The following is a 19,260-nucleotide window of genomic DNA, read 5'->3' as shown; positions in this document are numbered from 1 at the left end:
TATTTTTATAGTGTTTATAGTGCTTTAATAGTGTTTTTATAGTGTTTATAGTGTTTTAATAATGTTTTGATAATGTTTTACAGTGTTTTAATAATGCGTTAGCGTGTTTTAATAGTGCTTTAATAGTGTTTTAGTGTTTTTAGGGCTTTAATATTATTTATAGTGTTTTAATAATGTTTTGATAGTGTTTTATAGGTTTTAATAGTGCTTTAGTAGTGTTTTATACTGTTTATGGTGCTTTAATAGTGTTATATAGTCCTTTAATAGTGTTTTTATAGTGTTCATATTTATTTCACTATAAACATTTTAAAATGTTTATAGTGTTTTTGTATAGTATTTTATTAACATTATTACTATTTTTTATAATTCCATGTTTTTTAGAATGATAAAGTGTCTGTTACCATAGCAATTAAAAAGTAAATATAATATATGTATAATGATCAAAAAAGTCATGAAAATGGTGCTTATAACTTGAAGCTGAAGTGCATGGCCATATATTTGCTGCTTCTAAGCAATTTTAGATGGTCCTCAGTTTAATACAGTTGAGTTAAGATACATTTTTGTCAAATTTTTATTGTCCTGGTTTAATCCAGTTTAATAAATATGTGGGAAGCTAATCATTTTCTGTTGTAGGTCTTTAAGAAACATTGTTCTTATGGTTGAAATAAGGTTAAACAAGCAAAAAGAACAACAGGCGACTATATAAAAGATGTACATAACAATATAATTTATTTTGTTAAGACACTTTTACAACAGGACGCCACTATGACTCACACCATCTGTTCTTCCAGAGGAAAACACAATTTGGTTGGTTGTCACGCTCAAATTCAAAGTCATGTTGTCATTTTTTACATCGATATATGAATGCAGCACGTTTAACAAAAGATTTAAGCACAAATATAACCAGAATCACCTCAATTTACAAGTTATTAACTGTCCGTTTTCATAAATTATCTTTGGTCCTGTCAAAACACTGAAATGTCTGTGTTACATTTTTACTGGAACTAGTAAAATATAAATGTTGCGTAATTTTAATATTCTCAATTCCTATGCAAAAAGCAAAATAGTCCAGTTATTACTTTGTGTCTGAGCGCCCTCTAGAGGCAGCACTGTGGCAACCGAACCTGTCAAAAATGTCTTCTCCAGAAAATATCCTTTTGAAACGTCGGCAAAAAACGGCACATAGTAAGTACGATGTGAGGGCTGAGACTCAAAAGGCATGAGAGAACGGGCTAACTTTGCGAAAAAAGGCGAAAAACAAAACAAACGAACCAAAAAATACAAAAAAAAACATGTAAATGACTTAAAATAGACCACATTTTTAGAGCTACTATTTATCCATTATCACCAGGAGTTCATATTTACCTTTCAATCGTAATCTCTAAATTGTAGTGTGAATATTTTGCTTCTGAATAATAATAATAAACGATAACTTGATGCCCTTTAAATACTCAGCTCCCGTAGATTTGTTCCCTTCGGCTGCACTTACAAAGCATTCTCCCTCCGTTTCTTTTGCGTACAAAGGTAAACTTAATAACACGACTAACTCAGAAGTTTTTCCTGAGAATAGTGGATTTTTCCATTAAAAACATGCCGGAGACGATGGGATTATTTGCCAGCTCTTCTCTCGATGTGGGAAATCTCCAAAATGGGCATGAGGAGCTGGAAGGCGTCTTGGATGTATGACGCACTGTTAGAAGCCTGAAAAAAACGATAAAGAAACATAATAACACACCGTCATCAAGACTTATATGGATGGATTCAGAGCAAGGAAAAATGAGCAGCTTCTATTTTCAAAAGTACCCAAAAAAATGCACCTATAAACCGGAAACTGAAACTTAATATAAGTTCCCACCGCTTTATAAAGAAGTGGATTAAGTGAGTGCGGCTAACGGTTATAGCAGCCAATTTGGAGCAAAGTTTCATATTTGGAATTCTGACTGTGAGTATCATAGCAACCAAAGAGCCAATCAGGAGCGAGGCTGTTGAAGGTAACGCCTCTTCCCGCCCGCACCGCTGGTTTAGCAGGGAGTGGGCACTTAGCAAACGGTGTCAATCCGACCTGTTGCTAACGCTAACAGGAGCGATTTTAGGGAAAGAAGGCGCCTGGTTTGTCTGTTATTAATGTTCATATTTTGATTTACGGACTAAAAATAGCGAAATTAAAACACCAGGATCATGTAGAGGGTTAATACGAACATTTAAGAGCAAAATGACGAGTCTGACAGCAGCAGGTACAGAGAGAGGGGGAAACAGTAAAAAAAATAAAAATAAAATAAAAATAAATAAAAAACTCTAAATAAAAAATAAATAAATTCATAAAATAAAAAAATAAATAAAACAAGTCATAATAACAAAAAAAGAAAATAAACTAAAAACCAAAAATAATATAATAAAAATAACTAAAATATAACCTAAAAAAAACAAAAAAAACCCTCAAAATAACTAAAAACAAACCCCAGGATCATGTAGAGGGTTAATACGAACATTTAAGACCAAAATGACGAGTCCGACAGCAGCAGGGACAGAGTGAGGAGTGAAAATTTTGAGCCGGAAGTGCATCCATGTTCACTTCCTATTTGGAACGCAGCAGCTAGCGTGTTAGCCATGTCCATTTATATATACAGTCTATGGTTCCTACACAGCTTCTAAACACATGAGTACGCCTAAACTATGTCTATGTATTAAAAACAGATAAAGACGATCCAGTCCAACAAAATACTTCTGCGTTATTGAGAGGAAACTACTTTATGACGTGGTTCAAACCAGCGGAGACGAGGCCTAAAGCTGAAACACTCCCAACGTCCCTTTACACCCCGTTCTTTGCGTCTAGATTTAACTTTTATTTATTGTTATTCTCTTGTCTGCTCATATTTCGATCATTTTACTGGTTTTATTGTTTTAGAGCTGGTGAGATTGAAGTTCTGTTTGTATCCGTTTCTGTGCAACACCTTGGAAACTGCCTGATTATAAAATGTGTTAAACAACAAATACAAGTGGAGTGGATTGAAACAAACCTCGAGGAAAACTGCTGTTATCAGAGGGTTGAGTGTGTCTCCTTTTGTGTTGATCTGTTGACACAAAATAGTAAAAAAAATAGTTAAAAATACACCAGTATATTTGCTTAACAACTTTAACTCTTAAAAATATGAATTATGCCGTTGGTAGTTTTGAAAATCTAGGATATGATGACGTGATACTCCCGGATGACGGGGGAATAACCAGTTTTATGAATCGATTACACGGTTTTTTACCATGAACTATCCAAAAGCTAAATTCACAAAAGTTGACCCTGATAATTTATAATTTCTATTACTGACAAGAACCCAATAACTCGCTATATTACCACAAAAACCTGTATTTTAACAATATTTATCTGTAGTACTTTAAAATAGGGTCCAGGACTTACGAAGTACTTACGGTGGTATTTAGCAGATACTTGACTGGTAATTACAGCGGTAGTTACGATGGTAGTTATTGTGGTAGTTCCTGTGGTACTTGTTTACTTGTACTTTTGCTGGTAATTATACTGATACCTACCTGTACTTTGACTGGGACTTATACAGTATAATAGCAGTACTTTGTGGTACTTAAAGCAGTACTTATTGTGGTACAAAACTGGTACTTACAGTAATATGTTGTATTAAGCAAATGGTTAATTGTAGTGTTAGTTACAGTGGTATATATATATATACATATATACACAGTGGTATATATACAGTGGTGTATATACAGTGGTGTATATACAGTGGTATATATTGAGGGGTGTAGTGATGTGATGTTATTGCAGTTAGAAAAAAAGATTTACTAAACAATAAAATGTACAATATTAAAGAATATGCCATCATTAGAAATATGACGTACTGTAAGCAGAAGTACCACCGCAAGTATCACAGTAACTACTACCGTAATTACCACTAAAGTATCTACTAAGTACCACTGTAAGTACCACCGTAAGTCCCTAGTAAGTACCGAGTAAGTACCTAATAAATCCCTAGTAAGTACCAGTAAGTATCTAGTAAATCCAGAGTAAATACCTAATAAATCCCTAGTGAATCCCGAGTAAGTCCCGAGTAAGTACTGCGTAAGTCCTGGACACTATTTTAAAGAGCTTTATTCTATCTGCCCCTCGTCTGTGTTTAATATTATTGATCATTGTCCTTGTTGAACAACATCGTCTCTTCACTACATGATTATAATTTATATTTCAGACATTTTAAATTCCAATATTGATGTAATTCTAAAGTAAATCTGTTCACACAAACGTCGAGCTCACCCCGGTCGCTGTGAGACATGAGGTGAACTTCTTTGAGAGGAGAGAGATTTCTTTACACAAAATGATGGTCAGCCTAAAAACAGAAAGAGTAAATATTTAAATCACTGCTGTAGTTTTACCATTAGTGACGGGACTTTCGGCTCTTTTATGGGATCCGAATCTTTTGGATCTGTTCATTTCAAAGAGCCGTTCAAAGGACTGACTCGTTTACTGTTTATTTATCCGACAGAAGCCAATGTGAGAACTCATTTTAACAAAAAAAACTAATGACAGAGAGGAAAAAACAAGGCTTAAATGTGTTTAAAATGGTTCAAACTGAGAGTGGGAGAGTGTTTACTATTTCACTTTATGCAGAGTCTAAATAAAACGCTGCACTACAATAATAATTAACTAAAACTAACTGTTATTATGATGCCAAGTATGTTTTTTTATGCACAAAGCTCTCACTTGTGTCACCTGCTCTTCTTTTGTGCTGATTTTTGTGTTAAATCAGTGTAAAAATGCATAAAAATTAGAAAAAAAAAAAAAGAGATCCGGATCCAACCAAAAGAGTCGACTCGTCCACAAACGTCACATCGCTATTTACGATCAACACGTCTTACTGTGAAAGGACTTGGGGCGTTGTGTTTCCGTTTGCAAACAGAATCATTTCGGCGAGTTTGTGGAAAAGTTCGATGGATCGAGCCGTGAGTTCAGCCAGACTCCGGATGGCAGCGGCGTGGACCTCCTGAAGAAACAAGAAAAACTCAACCTGAAGTTCAATTAAAGCGCCGAGGACAGGCTAGACGGCTCATTTTACACACATACGATCATTATAGTTAAGATTTTATAAAAAAATAAAATAAAATTATCCCAGTTTGGCCATTTTTTAGGTTTAAAATTTTACTTCCTGGTTGGAAATCATGACATCACTACGAAATTCCTTAACTGTCACTAAACAAACATGTTGTGTAATGGGCCAAAACACCTCTAGTGTGAACAGAAATTATAATTTTGATGAATAAAATTGTAAGAAAACACCCTTAGTTTGTTGAAATAATTTGTTTTTAATCATTTTAGTTTAAAATATTGGGAAAAAAATGTGTTTCTAGTGTCTTTTGGACAGAATTCTCCCAGGCACTCTCTAAAATACACCTCTGTACTTCATGTAATTTTCAACACTTTTGTCAACTTTTCTTCACAAATTGCTTCTTGATTTGCGTAAAGGTATAATTTATATTTACACTAAGTATTATCCCATCAAATTACCATATTTTCTGGAGTCGCACCAGCCAAAAAATGCAGAATAACGCAGAAAAAGCATATATTTCACAGATAAATCACATCTGAGTATAAGTCGCACACGAGGACAAACTATGAAAAAAAGTGTGAGTCAAAATTTGAGAATCATCTTTAACTAATTACCCAGAACAGAAGGCAGCTCTGCGATCGTCCTGGTAATAATCCTTCTAATAAAACTAAAAACGTGTGTCATATAAAATGGATTTACACCGTGTTATTTATCTGATCACGTCTAAACTCATTATTGAGGCTGACGAACACATGAACATAAATCACTCTCACACTTCACATTCAAGAGCGAGTGAAGTGTCTTAAAACGTTCCTCTTTGAATCGTCTTACGTCCAGGTGAGTTAGGAGCAGAAATAAAACTTGCACTTTTATTTACGCTGCCTAGGGGGAGCTGTGCTGGGGGAAGTACGGTGAACCTGAGCACTGTCCTGTTTCCTCTTTTTTCTCTGTGAACAGCTTCACTACTCGCTTCATTTTGGAGTTCATTCATTGTTATTCACACGTTGTTCCCTTTCCCGCTCTTCTCTGGAGAGTGCAACTGTTTCAGATGCCCTCCCGCTGCCCGCCCGGTGATGACTGGACTCTAGATGCTCTCCTGTGCCCCAGATCTTGTTCTGTTCCCAGACTGGAAGTGGATCTGTCCTTCACTGTGGTTCTCCTTGAGGTTTCTCCTTTTCCCAGGCTTTTTTTGAGTCGTTCCTTGTTGAGAAGAAGGGTCTAAGGACACGGGATGTTCTGGGACACTTCTCCATTTGCGTGTTTTCTGTTGATTAATTCATCGTCTGTTTGATTCTCTAACTTTCTGTTGGTTAAATCGATTCTCACGCTCAGCCCCGAAGAGGCGACTGTTACAAAAATAAATCAAATTGAACGGAAAAACAGTCTGAATTGGTCTGATCCAGGCTTGAACTTTTAACCTTCCAGTTCCAAGACGAGCCATTGTGACCGTTACGCAAATTCGCACGCCACATCTGTTCATAGATACATAAGAAACAAACTATAAAACGCACAAATTTGGTCGATTTTCAGCAGTTGTTTATAATGTATTTCTAGGTTTTGCTAATTGTTAATTGTTAATCTGCATTTTGTAGTGTGGTTAGATAAACGTATAGCGATGAAACTAAAAAATACATAAATATAAACAGCTAATTATATTGTTTATTAAATATTTACCTCAACAGGCGTGACCTTTGACCCTTCACCCTCTTCTTCTTCTTCTGTTTCTGGTGTATTAATGGCGGTGATTTGAGAACAGGTGCTCCTACAGGCCTGGAGAAGTTACCAAAACGTTAAACTGATTGACGATTCGAGCTCCGAATACAGCGGATAATAAAACGCCACAGTGCGATTACGTTCGTCTGGATCGAGCACTGACCTTGGCGAGCTTGTCCGCTGTGGCAGAAACGCTGAGTCCTTCCAAAGCGTCGCTCAACTCTTTCTCAAACTCGGCGCCGTCTTCATCTGGAAACGCACGACAAAAGACACGATAGACGGATAATAAAATAACTGCGATTAACGATATCACGGTAATCGTTAAAGCTGCTGACAGTTTAAAAATGTTATGGATATGAATAACAAAGTACATTATTTAAACACACATGCAAACCTATTTATGAGTAAAGAAAAAACCCGACGCAACAGAGGAGAAGTTCAGCCGCAGGAAGTCCGTCAGGCGCTATCGTTTTCCAGTAGTTTACATTTTAGATTTCTTTTAAATGAAGGTAATGAGGCAGACTATTTAATATCAATGTTTAATTCACATTTTAACTTCTAAATTTCCCTTTTAACAGGCAGTTTTTTCTTGTATTGTGCTGATGAGACGCTAAACATCAGGGGCGTCAAACTCAATTTCACCGCGAGCCGCATCAGCAAAATGATTCGTCTCAAATTTGCAAAGATATAAAAAATATTTTCTGCGTAACTCCTGATAAACTCACATTTTAAGACAGTTATACATTTAAATTTACCTTGTCGCGGGCCACATAAAATGACATGGCGGGCCGCATTTGTCCCCCGGGCCTTGAGTTTGACACATGTGCTATACGTCATACAAACATTGTGATATATATTATTTCAGAAAGATTTAGGAGGCCATATCTGTGGGTGGAGTTGTTGGAGAGTTCAGCAACGACTCAGCACTGAGGCTCAAACAAGGATCAGTGCTTTTAGTGGAAGTACACGTCTTATTTTAAAGAGTTGACCAACAGTTTTTATCGTGACATAATCGTTATATCATGCAGGTAAACTGGACTCAAATGCAACACAAAGAGAACAGTCAAACGTCTTAGAAAATCCAAAAGACAGTGTCCTTTAAACAGGTAACTCAGAATAAAAATCAGGTAAATCAGGGACTAAACAACTGAGGAATAATGTCTGATTTAATATCAATGAAAATCTGTTGCACTTCTGGGATTCAATAAGGGAAACAGGCTGGGAGAATAAACTCAGGAACAGGTAAATCAAACGGGAATTAATGCAGATTTGGAATTATATTGAGTCTTTCAGATGAGCTTGAGTGCTGCGCTGAACTGGGCAACAATCTAGCAAAGTTTATATAGATTAACAAAACGAGAGGCAACAAAAAGAAGAGCCGGGAAAAGGCTGGAAAACGGAGCCGGACTGAGGATAAACACTCAAACGGGCAGAGCTATGACACGTTCATTTCAGCCGTGATAATTGCGGAACCAACTTTCAGTATCGTCCTGACTCAACACTGCACGTTTGTATCGGACATTTTCAAGCCTGACTATCTTTCCACACGAGAGGGACAGTCTGGAGCCAAACCGGCCGAGCGCTTCTGTGAGACGAGTGACCGAGGAAACTGATCACGTTAAATTCTGTAACAGTCAGATGACGCCATAACCGCGGAGAAATGTCAACCGTGAACCGGAGTCGTCCTCGCTCAGACCACGCAGGGGACGCAAAACAAATACATTTTTTTCTCTCCCTCCAAACTGGTCCGCTCGATTTTTGACAAACCTTTTTTGGCAGAGTTCCGTGTCTCAAACAGCCTCACCGTTTTTCTCCTCGTCGTCGTCATCGTCAAACTCCACCAGAGAAAACGCCTCTTTGATTTGGTCCAGCTCTGTCCTCAGGTCCATCAGCTCGTCTCCGCACAGAGTCGTCAGCACGGACTTCACCTGAACGCGACAAAACATTTCAAATACTTAGTCTGACTCTTAAAAGCTGGAGGTGAAGATCCATTTTACCCCACATTATTTATTCATAGTTCATTAATATTACGTATAATTTTTAGATGCTTTTATTGTACCATTTTTCTTGAGGAACAATAACATTTCTCATGGCGAAGATGAACAGAATTATAAATTATAAACACACTTTTTGGAAGAATTTATTTTTTTCAATGTGAAACAAACCAAAACTTTTAAAATTACATAACCAACTTTTAATAAGATGAAACTTTCTTAATTATAACTTTACCCTGACCATGAAATAGATTTATATTAAGGTTTATTACTTTTGGAATTTGGATTTAGCTGATTACATTCTTACAATTATGTTTTGAGATTTGTACAAATTATATCACAAATGTGTGAAGTCCCTCAGTCGTCCAGTGTGATCCATAGTACGAGTAAAATTAAAACAGATTTGATTTTTTCTTTTACTACCTGAGGTCTCCTGTTCAGACTGAAACGGTTTGGAGCAGGAGAAGGAAGTGAATATAGAGAAGAAAAATACAAAAGGCTGGCCAGAAAACAGGAGGCACAGGAAGAAAGGAGATTTATGAATGTACTGACTTTTATTTGTGTTTCAGAGCAGAGGATGAAGAGGAGAGAGACAGAGGATGAAGAGGAGAGGGACACATGGAGCAGAGGATGAAGAGGAGAGAGACATATGGAGCAGAGGATGAAGAGGAGAGAGTCTGAGGATGAAGAGGAGAGGGACACATGGAGCAGAGGATGAAGAGGAGAGGGTCAGACGGAGCAGAGGATGAAGAGGAGAGGGTCAGAGGATGAAGAGGAGAGGGGCAGACGGAGCAGAGGATGAAGAGGAGGGAGTCAGACGGAACAGAGGATGAAGAGGAGAGAGACATATGGAGCAGAGGATGAAGAGGAGAGAGTCAGAGGATGAAGAGGAGAGAGTCAGATGGAGCAGAGGATGAAGAGGAGAGAGACACATGGAGCAGAGGATGAAGAGGAGAGAGTCAGAGGATGAAGAGGAGAGGGGCAGACGGAGCAGAGGATGAAGAGGAGAGAGTCAGAGGATGAAGAGGAGAGGGGCAGACGGAGCAGAGGATGAAGAGGAGAGGGTGAGATGATGAAGAGGAGAGGGTCAGAGGATGAAGAGGAGAGGGTCAGATGGAGCAGATGATGAAGAGGAGAGGGTCAGAGGATGAAGAGGAGCGGGTCAGATGATGAAGAGGGTCAGATGAGTGTTTACACTGCACCTTGGATTCGCTCTCTCTGGACAGGATCTCTAGCGCCTCCAGGTGGGACAGACCCTGGTACTCGTCAAAGAGCATCCCATAATGAGCGACTGGTTTCCGGTCTGCGTCTGACTCTGCGTCCGCCGTCTGGAGCTGCTCGCGCTCCTTCGCCTCACGCAAAACCTGAGGAACAAAAAAAACGATGATTTTAGATGCAGAAAATGTAATAAAGAAAATAAACAAGTTCTGCATTTTCTTTTTGCAACTGGGTAAGTAGAAAAAAATCATCGAATCAGAAGCTTAAATGTGCAGGTGCATTTCTCCGTTTCTAAACCTCAAAACGCTCTGTTCCACCTTGTGATGTCATGCAGTGGCAGTTTTCAAGTTGACAGCTCCTTTTATCTTTTGTTTAGTAGAGATTGGAAATTCCTGGACTGAAATGATCCAAATGATTCTAGAAATGAAGGTGTGTGGAGTTTAAAAACACAGCGGAGCACTTCCTGTATCGCCACATGATGACATCACAAGGTGGAACAGAGTGAAAAGAACACAGGGTTTGCAGGGTTTGTGTGAATGAAACAAAACACAACTCCAGGTCTGTTTGTCACGAGGAAACATTAGAACAGATCAGAAAACGACGTCACATGGGCCTTTTGATGAAGCTCGCTCTGCTGCATTTTGGTTGTTTTTTTACAATTTATTTTACAATACAATATTACAAATAACTCCAATAAATACGTTAAATAAATTGCTCAGAGTAAGGACGTAGTCTCAGAAGAAAAGCGCATGAAATACTGAAGAGCACAAACTGTCAAAATTAGTATAAAACTGTATAAATCCCTCTGAAGAGTCTGAACATTTTATATTTCTGTTTAATAATAATGATTTCAATTTATCAAGGTTTTTTTTGGACATTATCGATTCACTCCAAACATAATTTAAAGCTACAGCTGTAGTTATAGCTGCCATTGACCCCTCCGACCAACACCAATCACTCATTTACACCAATTTTATACCAAAAGACAAAGATTAAATCCGTCAACTGGACAAATCGTTGTAGGAGTGAAGACGTTTCGCCGTTTCTTCTTCAGTTCTGGTCAGATTACTGCTGGACACCGTCTTATATCTACCTGAAGGGAGGAGATAACTACACTGAAACTGTAAACAGCTATTGTCTCCAGTTTCAGCCTTAACGACCCCATTCAATCTATAATAGCCGCCAATTGTTCTCTTTGTTCCTGTTTGCTTTGGGTCTGAGGATCGAATTTTTCCGTCTTTTACTGTGGATCTGACCTGGACGCCTGAGGGATCACACAGACACTTTCATACAGATGGAAAGGTGGATCTTACCTGAGAACGCACAAGTCAGATCTGGCAGGTTACGGCAGGAAGGGCATCAGGTGTGAAATATCTTACCCAAAATAGATAAATAACGGTGTAATGTACCTGGGAGAGGGTGGCGTTCCTGTGCATCAGTCCTTTGGTCTTCTTGAATCCTGGGTCCCCTTCAGCGATCACATCCATCGTCTTTTTACCGATGAACTCCAGAGCGTCCAAACCTCCTGTGATCACCGTCTTACCCTGAACACAACAGCCAAAAAAACACATTTAAACAGCATAAAAAAACAAATATATGTCGTGTTTAAAGGTCCTACTTTACCATAAAATGATTTAAGTCATGTTATAATGCTGTTACCTCCTCAAAAAAAAGACCTGGAGTTGTGTTTTGTTTCATTCTGTCTACATCTCCAAAGCTCAAAATGCTCTGTCCCACCTTGTGATGTCATGAAGTGGTAATTTTCAAGTTAACAACAACTTTTTTTTTTACCTTTAGTTCAGCAGAGTTTGACAATTCCAGGTCTGAAATCATCCAAATGATTCTAGCGTAGATGTGTGGAGTTAACTTAAAAACACAGTGGAGCACTTCCTGTATTACCACACGATGACATCACAAGGTGGAGCAGAGTGTTTTCTGCAAGAGAGAAATCTAAATATGTAAAACACAACTCCGGGTCTGTTTGTGACGAGGAAACAACATAAATATAGATCAGAAAATAGCATAATATGAGCACTTTAAGCTGCAATTTATACATATTTGGATTAGAAATACGCCAGATATTCTTCTTGTCTCAGAACTAGGAATAAAATCAGTTATAATCTCGAGTTTACCCATGTCCAGTGTCTTTTAAAAATATAGGGATCTCAAGGTTAATGGGTTAATTGATAAGTGATTACTGAGTTTTAATTTCAATTTATTTTTGTAAAGCTCAAAATCAGAACAGATGCCTCACGGGGATTAACAAGACTGTGGATTTAACCAGCAAAAGGTTAAAAAATCAAACTCGATCAACTCCTTGGTCAACAACAAACAGATAAACCAATATTCGCAAGACACAAGCAAAATGGAAATACTTTTTTTAAGCTGGTCGCACACAAGAGGACGCTGTTGTTTGGGGATCCCGTCGAATTGTGATGTTTCTTCTCAACGTAACACTAGACTCTGACATGGTGACGTCCCTACACTCTCATTAACGCTGCTTATGTAAACTCTGCTCACGGTTGTCTGGACGACGCTGCTGAGAGACGACAGCATTCCCATGGCTCCTGACACCGGGGACGAGGCTTCTCCGGAGACTCCGCCAGGTTCAGCGCCGGATTCACCTGGACAGAGGAAAAAGACAGAGATAATAGTAATAAAAAACACCAAATGCTGGATTTAAATCTGCTTCAGGAAACGCCACGGAATTCCTAAAATACAAAAGACAGGAAACAGGGTGTATCACAAAGCCACTTCCTGTGATCGCGAGCAAGCATTTTAATATTTGAGCATATTAGACGAAGGCTGCGTTTAGACTTGGCCTGTTCAATCCTAATTTAGTTCTGGTCTGAAATGCACCTAAACCGATGCCAGTATTGGGAATTGGTTCAATACCAGGGGCCAATACTTCTACTCATACAAAGACAAAGTGGTAGAAAAAAAGCCAGGTGTTTATCAAATAAGTATTGAAGTAAGATGAAAAAGTATATTCTAAAAATCCCATGAAATTAATTATATTTACCACTGTAATGCAACCTCTGAAGTCCCCTGAAGTCGTCCCTTATTTATCTTGGGGGTCACGTTCTAAAAATAACCCGCAATAAGTGAAATCCGTGAAGTATCAGCTTTATTTTTTACCGTTATTCTCTATGTTTTTTGCTGTAAAACCCCTCACCACACACTTTATACACTTTTCTCACACAGGCGTTAACATTTTCTCACATTTCTCTCTCGTTTAAACTCTCTCAAAGTTCAAACCTTCGTAGGCGTCTTTGTCGGTGCAGAACGTTTCATCGACATCGTGGGTTTTGTCGGTGGAGAAAACAAATCGCAAACGTACAGCACTTCAGAGTCACACTGCGATCCAACGTTTATGTAAATTTGTCTGAACAGCGCGACTGCGAAAGGTGAACTGTATGGAACTTGGGTCTCTCTCTCGTCTTTCTCTTGTCTCTCCTCTCTTTCGTGTCTCTCGTGGCTTTCGTGTCTCTCGTTTCTCTCGTCTCTCTCGTCTTTCTCTCGTCTCTCTGTCGTCTCTCTGTCGTCTCTCTCTTCTCTCTTGTCTCTATCGTTTCATCGACATTGTGGGTTTTGTCGGGGAGAAAACAAATTGCAAACGTACAGCACTTCAGAGTCACACTGCGATCCAACGTTTATGTGAATTTGGAGGAGACTGATGGACAATGGTCTACAGTCCAACAGCCAATCAGGACGCAGAACACAAAGCACGTTCATACACTGAAAAAAAAGCATGAAAAATTGCACATAAAAAAAATCTACGAAACAGCGAGGCCACGAAAGGGGAACCACGTTATAGCGAGGGACAACTGTACTCAAAATTAAGTACTCATACTCCGACTTGAAAACGAGTGGTATCCGAGCATCCCTGGTCTAGTTTAGTTCCGAGTTTCGTTTTTATGAGGTTTCTATGCAAGTGTGCTGATCAAAGACAGCAGCAAATACAAAATATAACACCGCAAACACCATAAAGTTACAACTACAAAATAATACTTACCCTGTTGTTTCTGCTCCTCCTCGACTTTCGCTGAGAGTTCGGTTGGACTGGGAATTCCCAGCGATGTCTCGGCCTTCTCGATCATGTGAGTGAGGCCTTGACCTGGAGGGAAACGCTTTTATGTGAATTTCTAACATAAAAATAACATTAAACACATCTGTCTGCTCTGGACTGACGCAGATGTTGAACTGACCTGCTGATGCCACGGTCGCAGTTGCGGTGGAGAGGATGGACTTGCCCCAGCTGCCCCAGTAACCCCATCCGCCCTGAGCAACCGTCGATTCACTCGGACTCTAGAGACAAAACACTGATGTTAAGCAGGGCAAGTTTAATTGTACAGCACAATTCGTACACAAAGCGATTCAAGTTGTTTTGCATTCGCACACTGATCTGTTGGATGGAGCGAGTGAATCCACTGGTCCATATTCACCTGCTGCAGTGAGACATAGATCTGAGTGTCGTCTGCAGAGTTGTGGTAGGACACATTGGACACATTACTGCTGCGGATCAACTGGCCTAACCGCAGCATGTAGAGACTGAACAAAAGGGGTCCTAGGATTGACCCCTGGGGCACCCCACAGGTCAGGGACATTTTATCTGAGACACATTTTTCAATTTATTTCCTTCTTTATTGTTTATTTGTCAGGGACCACGTACAAATTCATTAATCTTACAAAAGAATGGAATATGCTCCAAGGAAAAGCAAAACTGGACACGTTGGTGACACAATTGCAATTTAATAATCTGATAACAAACTTTTATACACACACCTGCACTTGTTATTGATGTTTTTTATGGATTTATTTGTTTTGATTGTTTTTTCGGTTTGTGTTGTATTTTAAACAGGGCACCCATGAAAAAGAGAGCCCAAGTGCTCTCATTGGGTTCCCCTGTATAAATAAAGATAAATAAAATAAAAAATAAAAAAAGAAGTGATGATTTACACCAGATTTAGCTACAAAAAAAATACTCCCTGCCCTTCTCAATAGGACTTGAAAAATATCAATCATACATAATATAAATAATGTTTAGAAAATCATCTGAACTCAGTATTTACATATAAACCAACAGTACGCAAACATTAGCTAGAAACAGAATATTCATGGCATAATTTTATTCGGATTTATTAAATAGCATAACATTTATATTTGAGAGGGCACATTGCAGACTGTAGAGCACAAAACATTTCACTACAGGATGGAAATATTTATTGCAACACTGTGGTAAGGCCAAAAGTATTCCCACTGATTAAAAATAGGCCAACAACTGACAGTGATTTCTTAATATTGGCTACACTGAAAAAGACCAAATTGTTGAAGTGGTTCCATCTGTTTTGCAGCACGACACTTCAGCAAATCACTGGCTCGAAGCTTGAATTCAACACATTGCAATAGTCCTGTGTTTACGAGGTTTTCGATTTTGCGTAATCTCTTTTCTTATTGCGTCCCTACTGCGGATAAATGTGTCGCCAAACCTTTGCTGGTTGCTGCGGTTCCTCTTTGGGCGGTGTCTCTGTTTTCTCAGGGGGTGGCGTGGGGGCTTTCAGCTCCGGTCTCCTCCTGGCTTTCCGCGTCGGCGCTACGTCTGTGGCGATGTCGTTGGAGCCGTTGCCGTCGGGGGTGTGCGGAGGCGAGGCGGACGGGGACTCCTCCTCTAAAGCTTCCTGATCTTCCACCGCCTCGAAAAACGTCTCTGCCTCAGTGCTCTCGCTGACCGACATGGCTTAGCCTCTGGACATAACTGCAGGAAAAGTGTAAAGTCAGTTTATTTTAGAGCAAAAGACGACGTTTAAATCTGTCAACTGGACAAACTGTTGTAGGAGTGAAGACGCCAAGCCATTAAAGTTTATATTAGAAAAATACATGTTGAACTTACTCCATTTGGACTAGTGGACCTTGACATCATTGCAATTGTCTTTTTTTATTTATCTCTTTGTTTGTACATTCACATCACATTAGTCTGTCCATGAGTTTTAGGAAAAATAACGTAATTCAATTCAAAACATTGCATCTTTTGAATGGGGAAAGGTCCTCCCAAAATCCTTCAACTCAGGAAGAAATAATTTGCTTGAAACCCACAAATATTATCTAGATGAGTAATGAGTAATTCAGCTGTAGGTGTGAACGAATGAACAGCAAAACATTTATTGCATAACACAACTTTGTTCCAAGACCAGATCTGTGTTTCCCAAAGATTTACACTGATTCTGTGGTGGAACAAGTGATTAATATTTGAATGTAACATTTTTCTAATACAGTTTATGACGTACATTGGCCACTTATTGGAAAACTGGTCAAAAAAAAGCACCATTCATGGATTAAATACAGTTATGTCTTAATGACAATATTACAATCATGTAGGCCTGTCACAGTAAGTACTATACTGTTATCGTTCAATACATGAAAGCTGGAACAATATATTTTGGGGCTCAATATTTATCAGGAGTACTTTCTCTTTGCAAACTTTTTGTTATTTTGGTTGTAATACACTAAGATTTGAGCAGCAGAAGGTTGAATAAGTCACTTCTGTGTTTTTATTGGCATAAAACAGTTTTGATATTATCGTTTAATGTAATATCATATAAGTATATATTGTAGAGCAGGGGAGTCAAACACATTTACATCGAGGGTCACATCAGCAAAATGGCTGTGGTCAAAGGGCCAGATGTAAAATAAATATAACTGTTACACAAATATTTCGTATGCATTGGCCTAGATGTAAAAATATGTCAGTGTAACGGCATCTCCTGATAAACTGAGATTTTAAAACCATCACACTTTTTAATTTACCCTGTCGAGGGCCACATAATATGATGTGGAGGGCCACATTTGGCCCATGGGCCTTTAGTTTGACACATGTGCTGTAGAGTGTTTGTCCACTGATGTGAGGGTTGGTGGTTTGAATCCAGTGTCTGTGTCACTGGTGTGTGAATGTGTGAGTGAGTGCGTGTGTGAGTGTGTGAGTGAGAGAGTGAGAGAGTGAGTGTGTGAGTGAGTGTGTGAGTGAGTGAGTGAGTGTGTGAGTGAGTGTGTGAGTGAGTGTGTGAGTGAGTGAGTGTGTGAGTGAGTGAGTGTGTGAGTGAGTGTGAGTGTGAGAGTGAGTGAGTGAGTGAGTGCGTGCGTGAGTGAGTGAATGTGTGAGTGTGTGAGTGAGAGAGTGAGAGAGTGAGTGTGTGAGTGAGTGAGTGTGTGAGTGAGTGAGTGAGTGTGTGAGTGAGTGTGTGAGTGAGTGAGTGTGTGAGTGAGTGAGTGTGTGAGTGAGTGTGAGTGTGAGAGTGAGTGAGTGAGTGCGTGCGTGAGTGAGTGAATGTGTGAGTGTGTGCGTGCGTGAGTGAGTGAATGTGTGAGTGAGTGAGTGTGTGAATGTGTGAGTGAGTGAGTGAATGTGTGAGTGAGTGTGAGTGTGAGAGTGAGTGAGTGAGTGAGTGAGTGCGTGAGTGAGTGAATGTGTGAGTGTGTGCGTGCGTGAGTGAGTGAATGTGTGAGTGAGTGAGTGAGGGCGTGAGTGAGTGAGTGAGTGCGTGTGTGAGTGTGTGAGTGAGTGTGTGAGTGAGTGTGAGCATGAGTGAGTGTGTGAGTGAGTGTGTGAGTGAGTGTGAGCATGAGTGAGTGTGTGAGTGAGTGTGTGAGTGAGTGTGTGCATGAGTGAGTGTGTGAGTGTGAGTGTGTGAGTGAGTGAGTGTGTGCGAGTGTGTGCGTGTGTGTGAGTGAGTGAGTGAGTGAGTGTGAGTGACTGTGAGTGTGAGTGTGTGAGTGAGTGACTGTTTGATGTAAAATGTGGAAAAGCATAGAAAAATGTGACCATGTCCATGTATCTCTATATGTCGTGCTTCAAAACAGGACCACAAACTTTAAGTATCTAAACTATGAGGGACACAAATCAGATCAGTCTCTTCTCTACTGATGTGTAACACTAGTATTTTGCTTATGATGGTTTCCCGTATTAATAAGAATAAAAAGCAGCATAGAATAACTCTTACTAAGAAAACAAACCAAAAATCTGAAACAAAACATGTCATCTCAAGTGAAATCTGAATGAGGTGATGTGTTTTTATCCACAGGGTCCTGTCTTGTCTGGGCAGCTTCATAAAGTATTACATAACAAAGCTGCTATTAATGTTCACCACATTTATATCATGAAACTAGGCCACCTTCACATTGTCTGAACCGTGTCACTTGGTTTTAAAGACACTGTACGATGCACAAAACCACACACACTTCAGATGATTGTGATTGTGCAGAAAAAAAGAGATAATTCAGAGTAAAACTTACCCAAACTGCGTGTAGCTTAAAGGCGCTAAATCTCCACAGAAACGCCACAAAAAAGCGATTTATGAGCGAATGTTTAAACTATAACCTTTGAACTGACAACCCGGTGTTTGATTTTGGACGATAATCAATAACATGAGCCGTAAAAGATGAACATTTCAGCAGATTTTTGTTCCGTTTCTGGATTAGCCACGTCACTTTGTTTACGGCTGGTCCGAACAATGACTTCCGGTTAAACTTCAAAATAAGAGAAGGTTCAAAACACCGCGACCGAGTTCAATCTGAATTTAAGTTTAGACTCGATGGAAAAAACACAGTGAAAGTATTGCTTTACGTTTTATTAGTCTGTTTGTTTATTTAAATATTTGTTTTCTAATGAATCCGTTTAGTGTACTTTTTTATTAAAATACATTTTGTTTTAGTGTGAAGGCATGATTTCGAACTATGAAAATGTGTAGATTTATTTTATTTTTTTCCCTGCTCATTTGACTTTTATCATGAGAGTTGAAGCATGAAAAAATAAACAGTTTCCCGTCAGATCATTTCTCATAATTACGAGATAATATAACTGAGGATCTCTCCAAAGACCTCTAGGGGGCGCTCACACTCGCCCGGTCAAACCGTGCCCAGACACGACACGTTTCGGACGTTTGGGGCGGATGTGGACACGCGCACACGCACGAGCCCTGATGTTACTCATAAGAAGAAAACTCCAAAACACAGAGCGGATCTGCGCTAAGAGCTGTGGACAGAGACAGTCTGGGCAGCCTCTCCTCTCCTCTCCTCTCCTGTCGCTCTAAATCCACCGTTTAATCCAACATGTTCAGCTCATATTCATCCTTGAACTATTCAGTGCATACACTGTGCTGAATGTTCCCGCAGGTCTCAGGGCGCAGTCTGTGTGACCTGTGGCCGTGCGCAGAGGAGAGTCATTACGCGCTCATCATTTTACTTATGTTTAATGATAGGAAAGTCTACACTCCTCC

At 39.3% G+C, this 19,260-nt stretch overlaps 1 protein-coding gene across 1 annotated transcript; it reads right to left on the bottom strand.

Annotated features, from left to right (window-relative positions):
• Positions 1-703: 703 nt before the first annotated feature.
• Positions 704-18,494, bottom strand: fam114a2 (family with sequence similarity 114 member A2). Its single transcript, XM_033978894.2, has 14 exons — positions 18,278-18,494; positions 15,481-15,746; positions 14,200-14,299; positions 14,007-14,108; positions 12,512-12,615; positions 11,401-11,535; positions 9,976-10,137; positions 8,584-8,707; positions 6,943-7,028; positions 6,741-6,836; positions 4,879-5,003; positions 4,277-4,349; positions 3,018-3,071; positions 704-1,701 (listed from the first exon to the last, which is right to left on the bottom strand). Exons 2-14 carry the CDS (start codon positions 15,724-15,726, stop codon positions 1,609-1,611), a joined length of 1,500 nt encoding a protein of 499 aa, XP_033834785.1. The 5' UTR covers positions 15,727-15,746; positions 18,278-18,494; the 3' UTR covers positions 704-1,608.
• Between the last annotated feature and the right edge of the window lie 766 nt (positions 18,495-19,260).

The sequence above is a fragment of the Periophthalmus magnuspinnatus genome, chromosome 14 (genome assembly GCF_009829125.3).
Source record: "Periophthalmus magnuspinnatus isolate fPerMag1 chromosome 14, fPerMag1.2.pri, whole genome shotgun sequence".
Taxonomy (NCBI): Eukaryota; Metazoa; Chordata; class Actinopteri; order Gobiiformes; family Gobiidae; genus Periophthalmus; species Periophthalmus magnuspinnatus.
Note: the sequence above shows the minus strand (reverse complement) of the source record. Positions and strands in the feature narration are given on the sequence as shown.

Excerpts from the sequence above, each read along its gene's own strand:
- fam114a2 (XM_033978894.2), bottom strand. The coding sequence starts at position 15,726 with ATGTCGGTCAGCGAGAGCACTGAGGCAGAGACGTTTTTCGAGGCGGTG. Across the intron at positions 12,616-14,006 it reads GGAGGAGCAGAAACAACAGG|GTGAATCCGGCGCTGAACCT; the intron begins GTAAGTATTATT and ends TCCTCTGTCCAG. Across the intron at positions 5,004-6,740 it reads CAAAGGTCACGCCTGTTGAG|GAGGTCCACGCCGCTGCCAT; the intron begins GTAAATATTTAA and ends TTGTTTCTTCAG.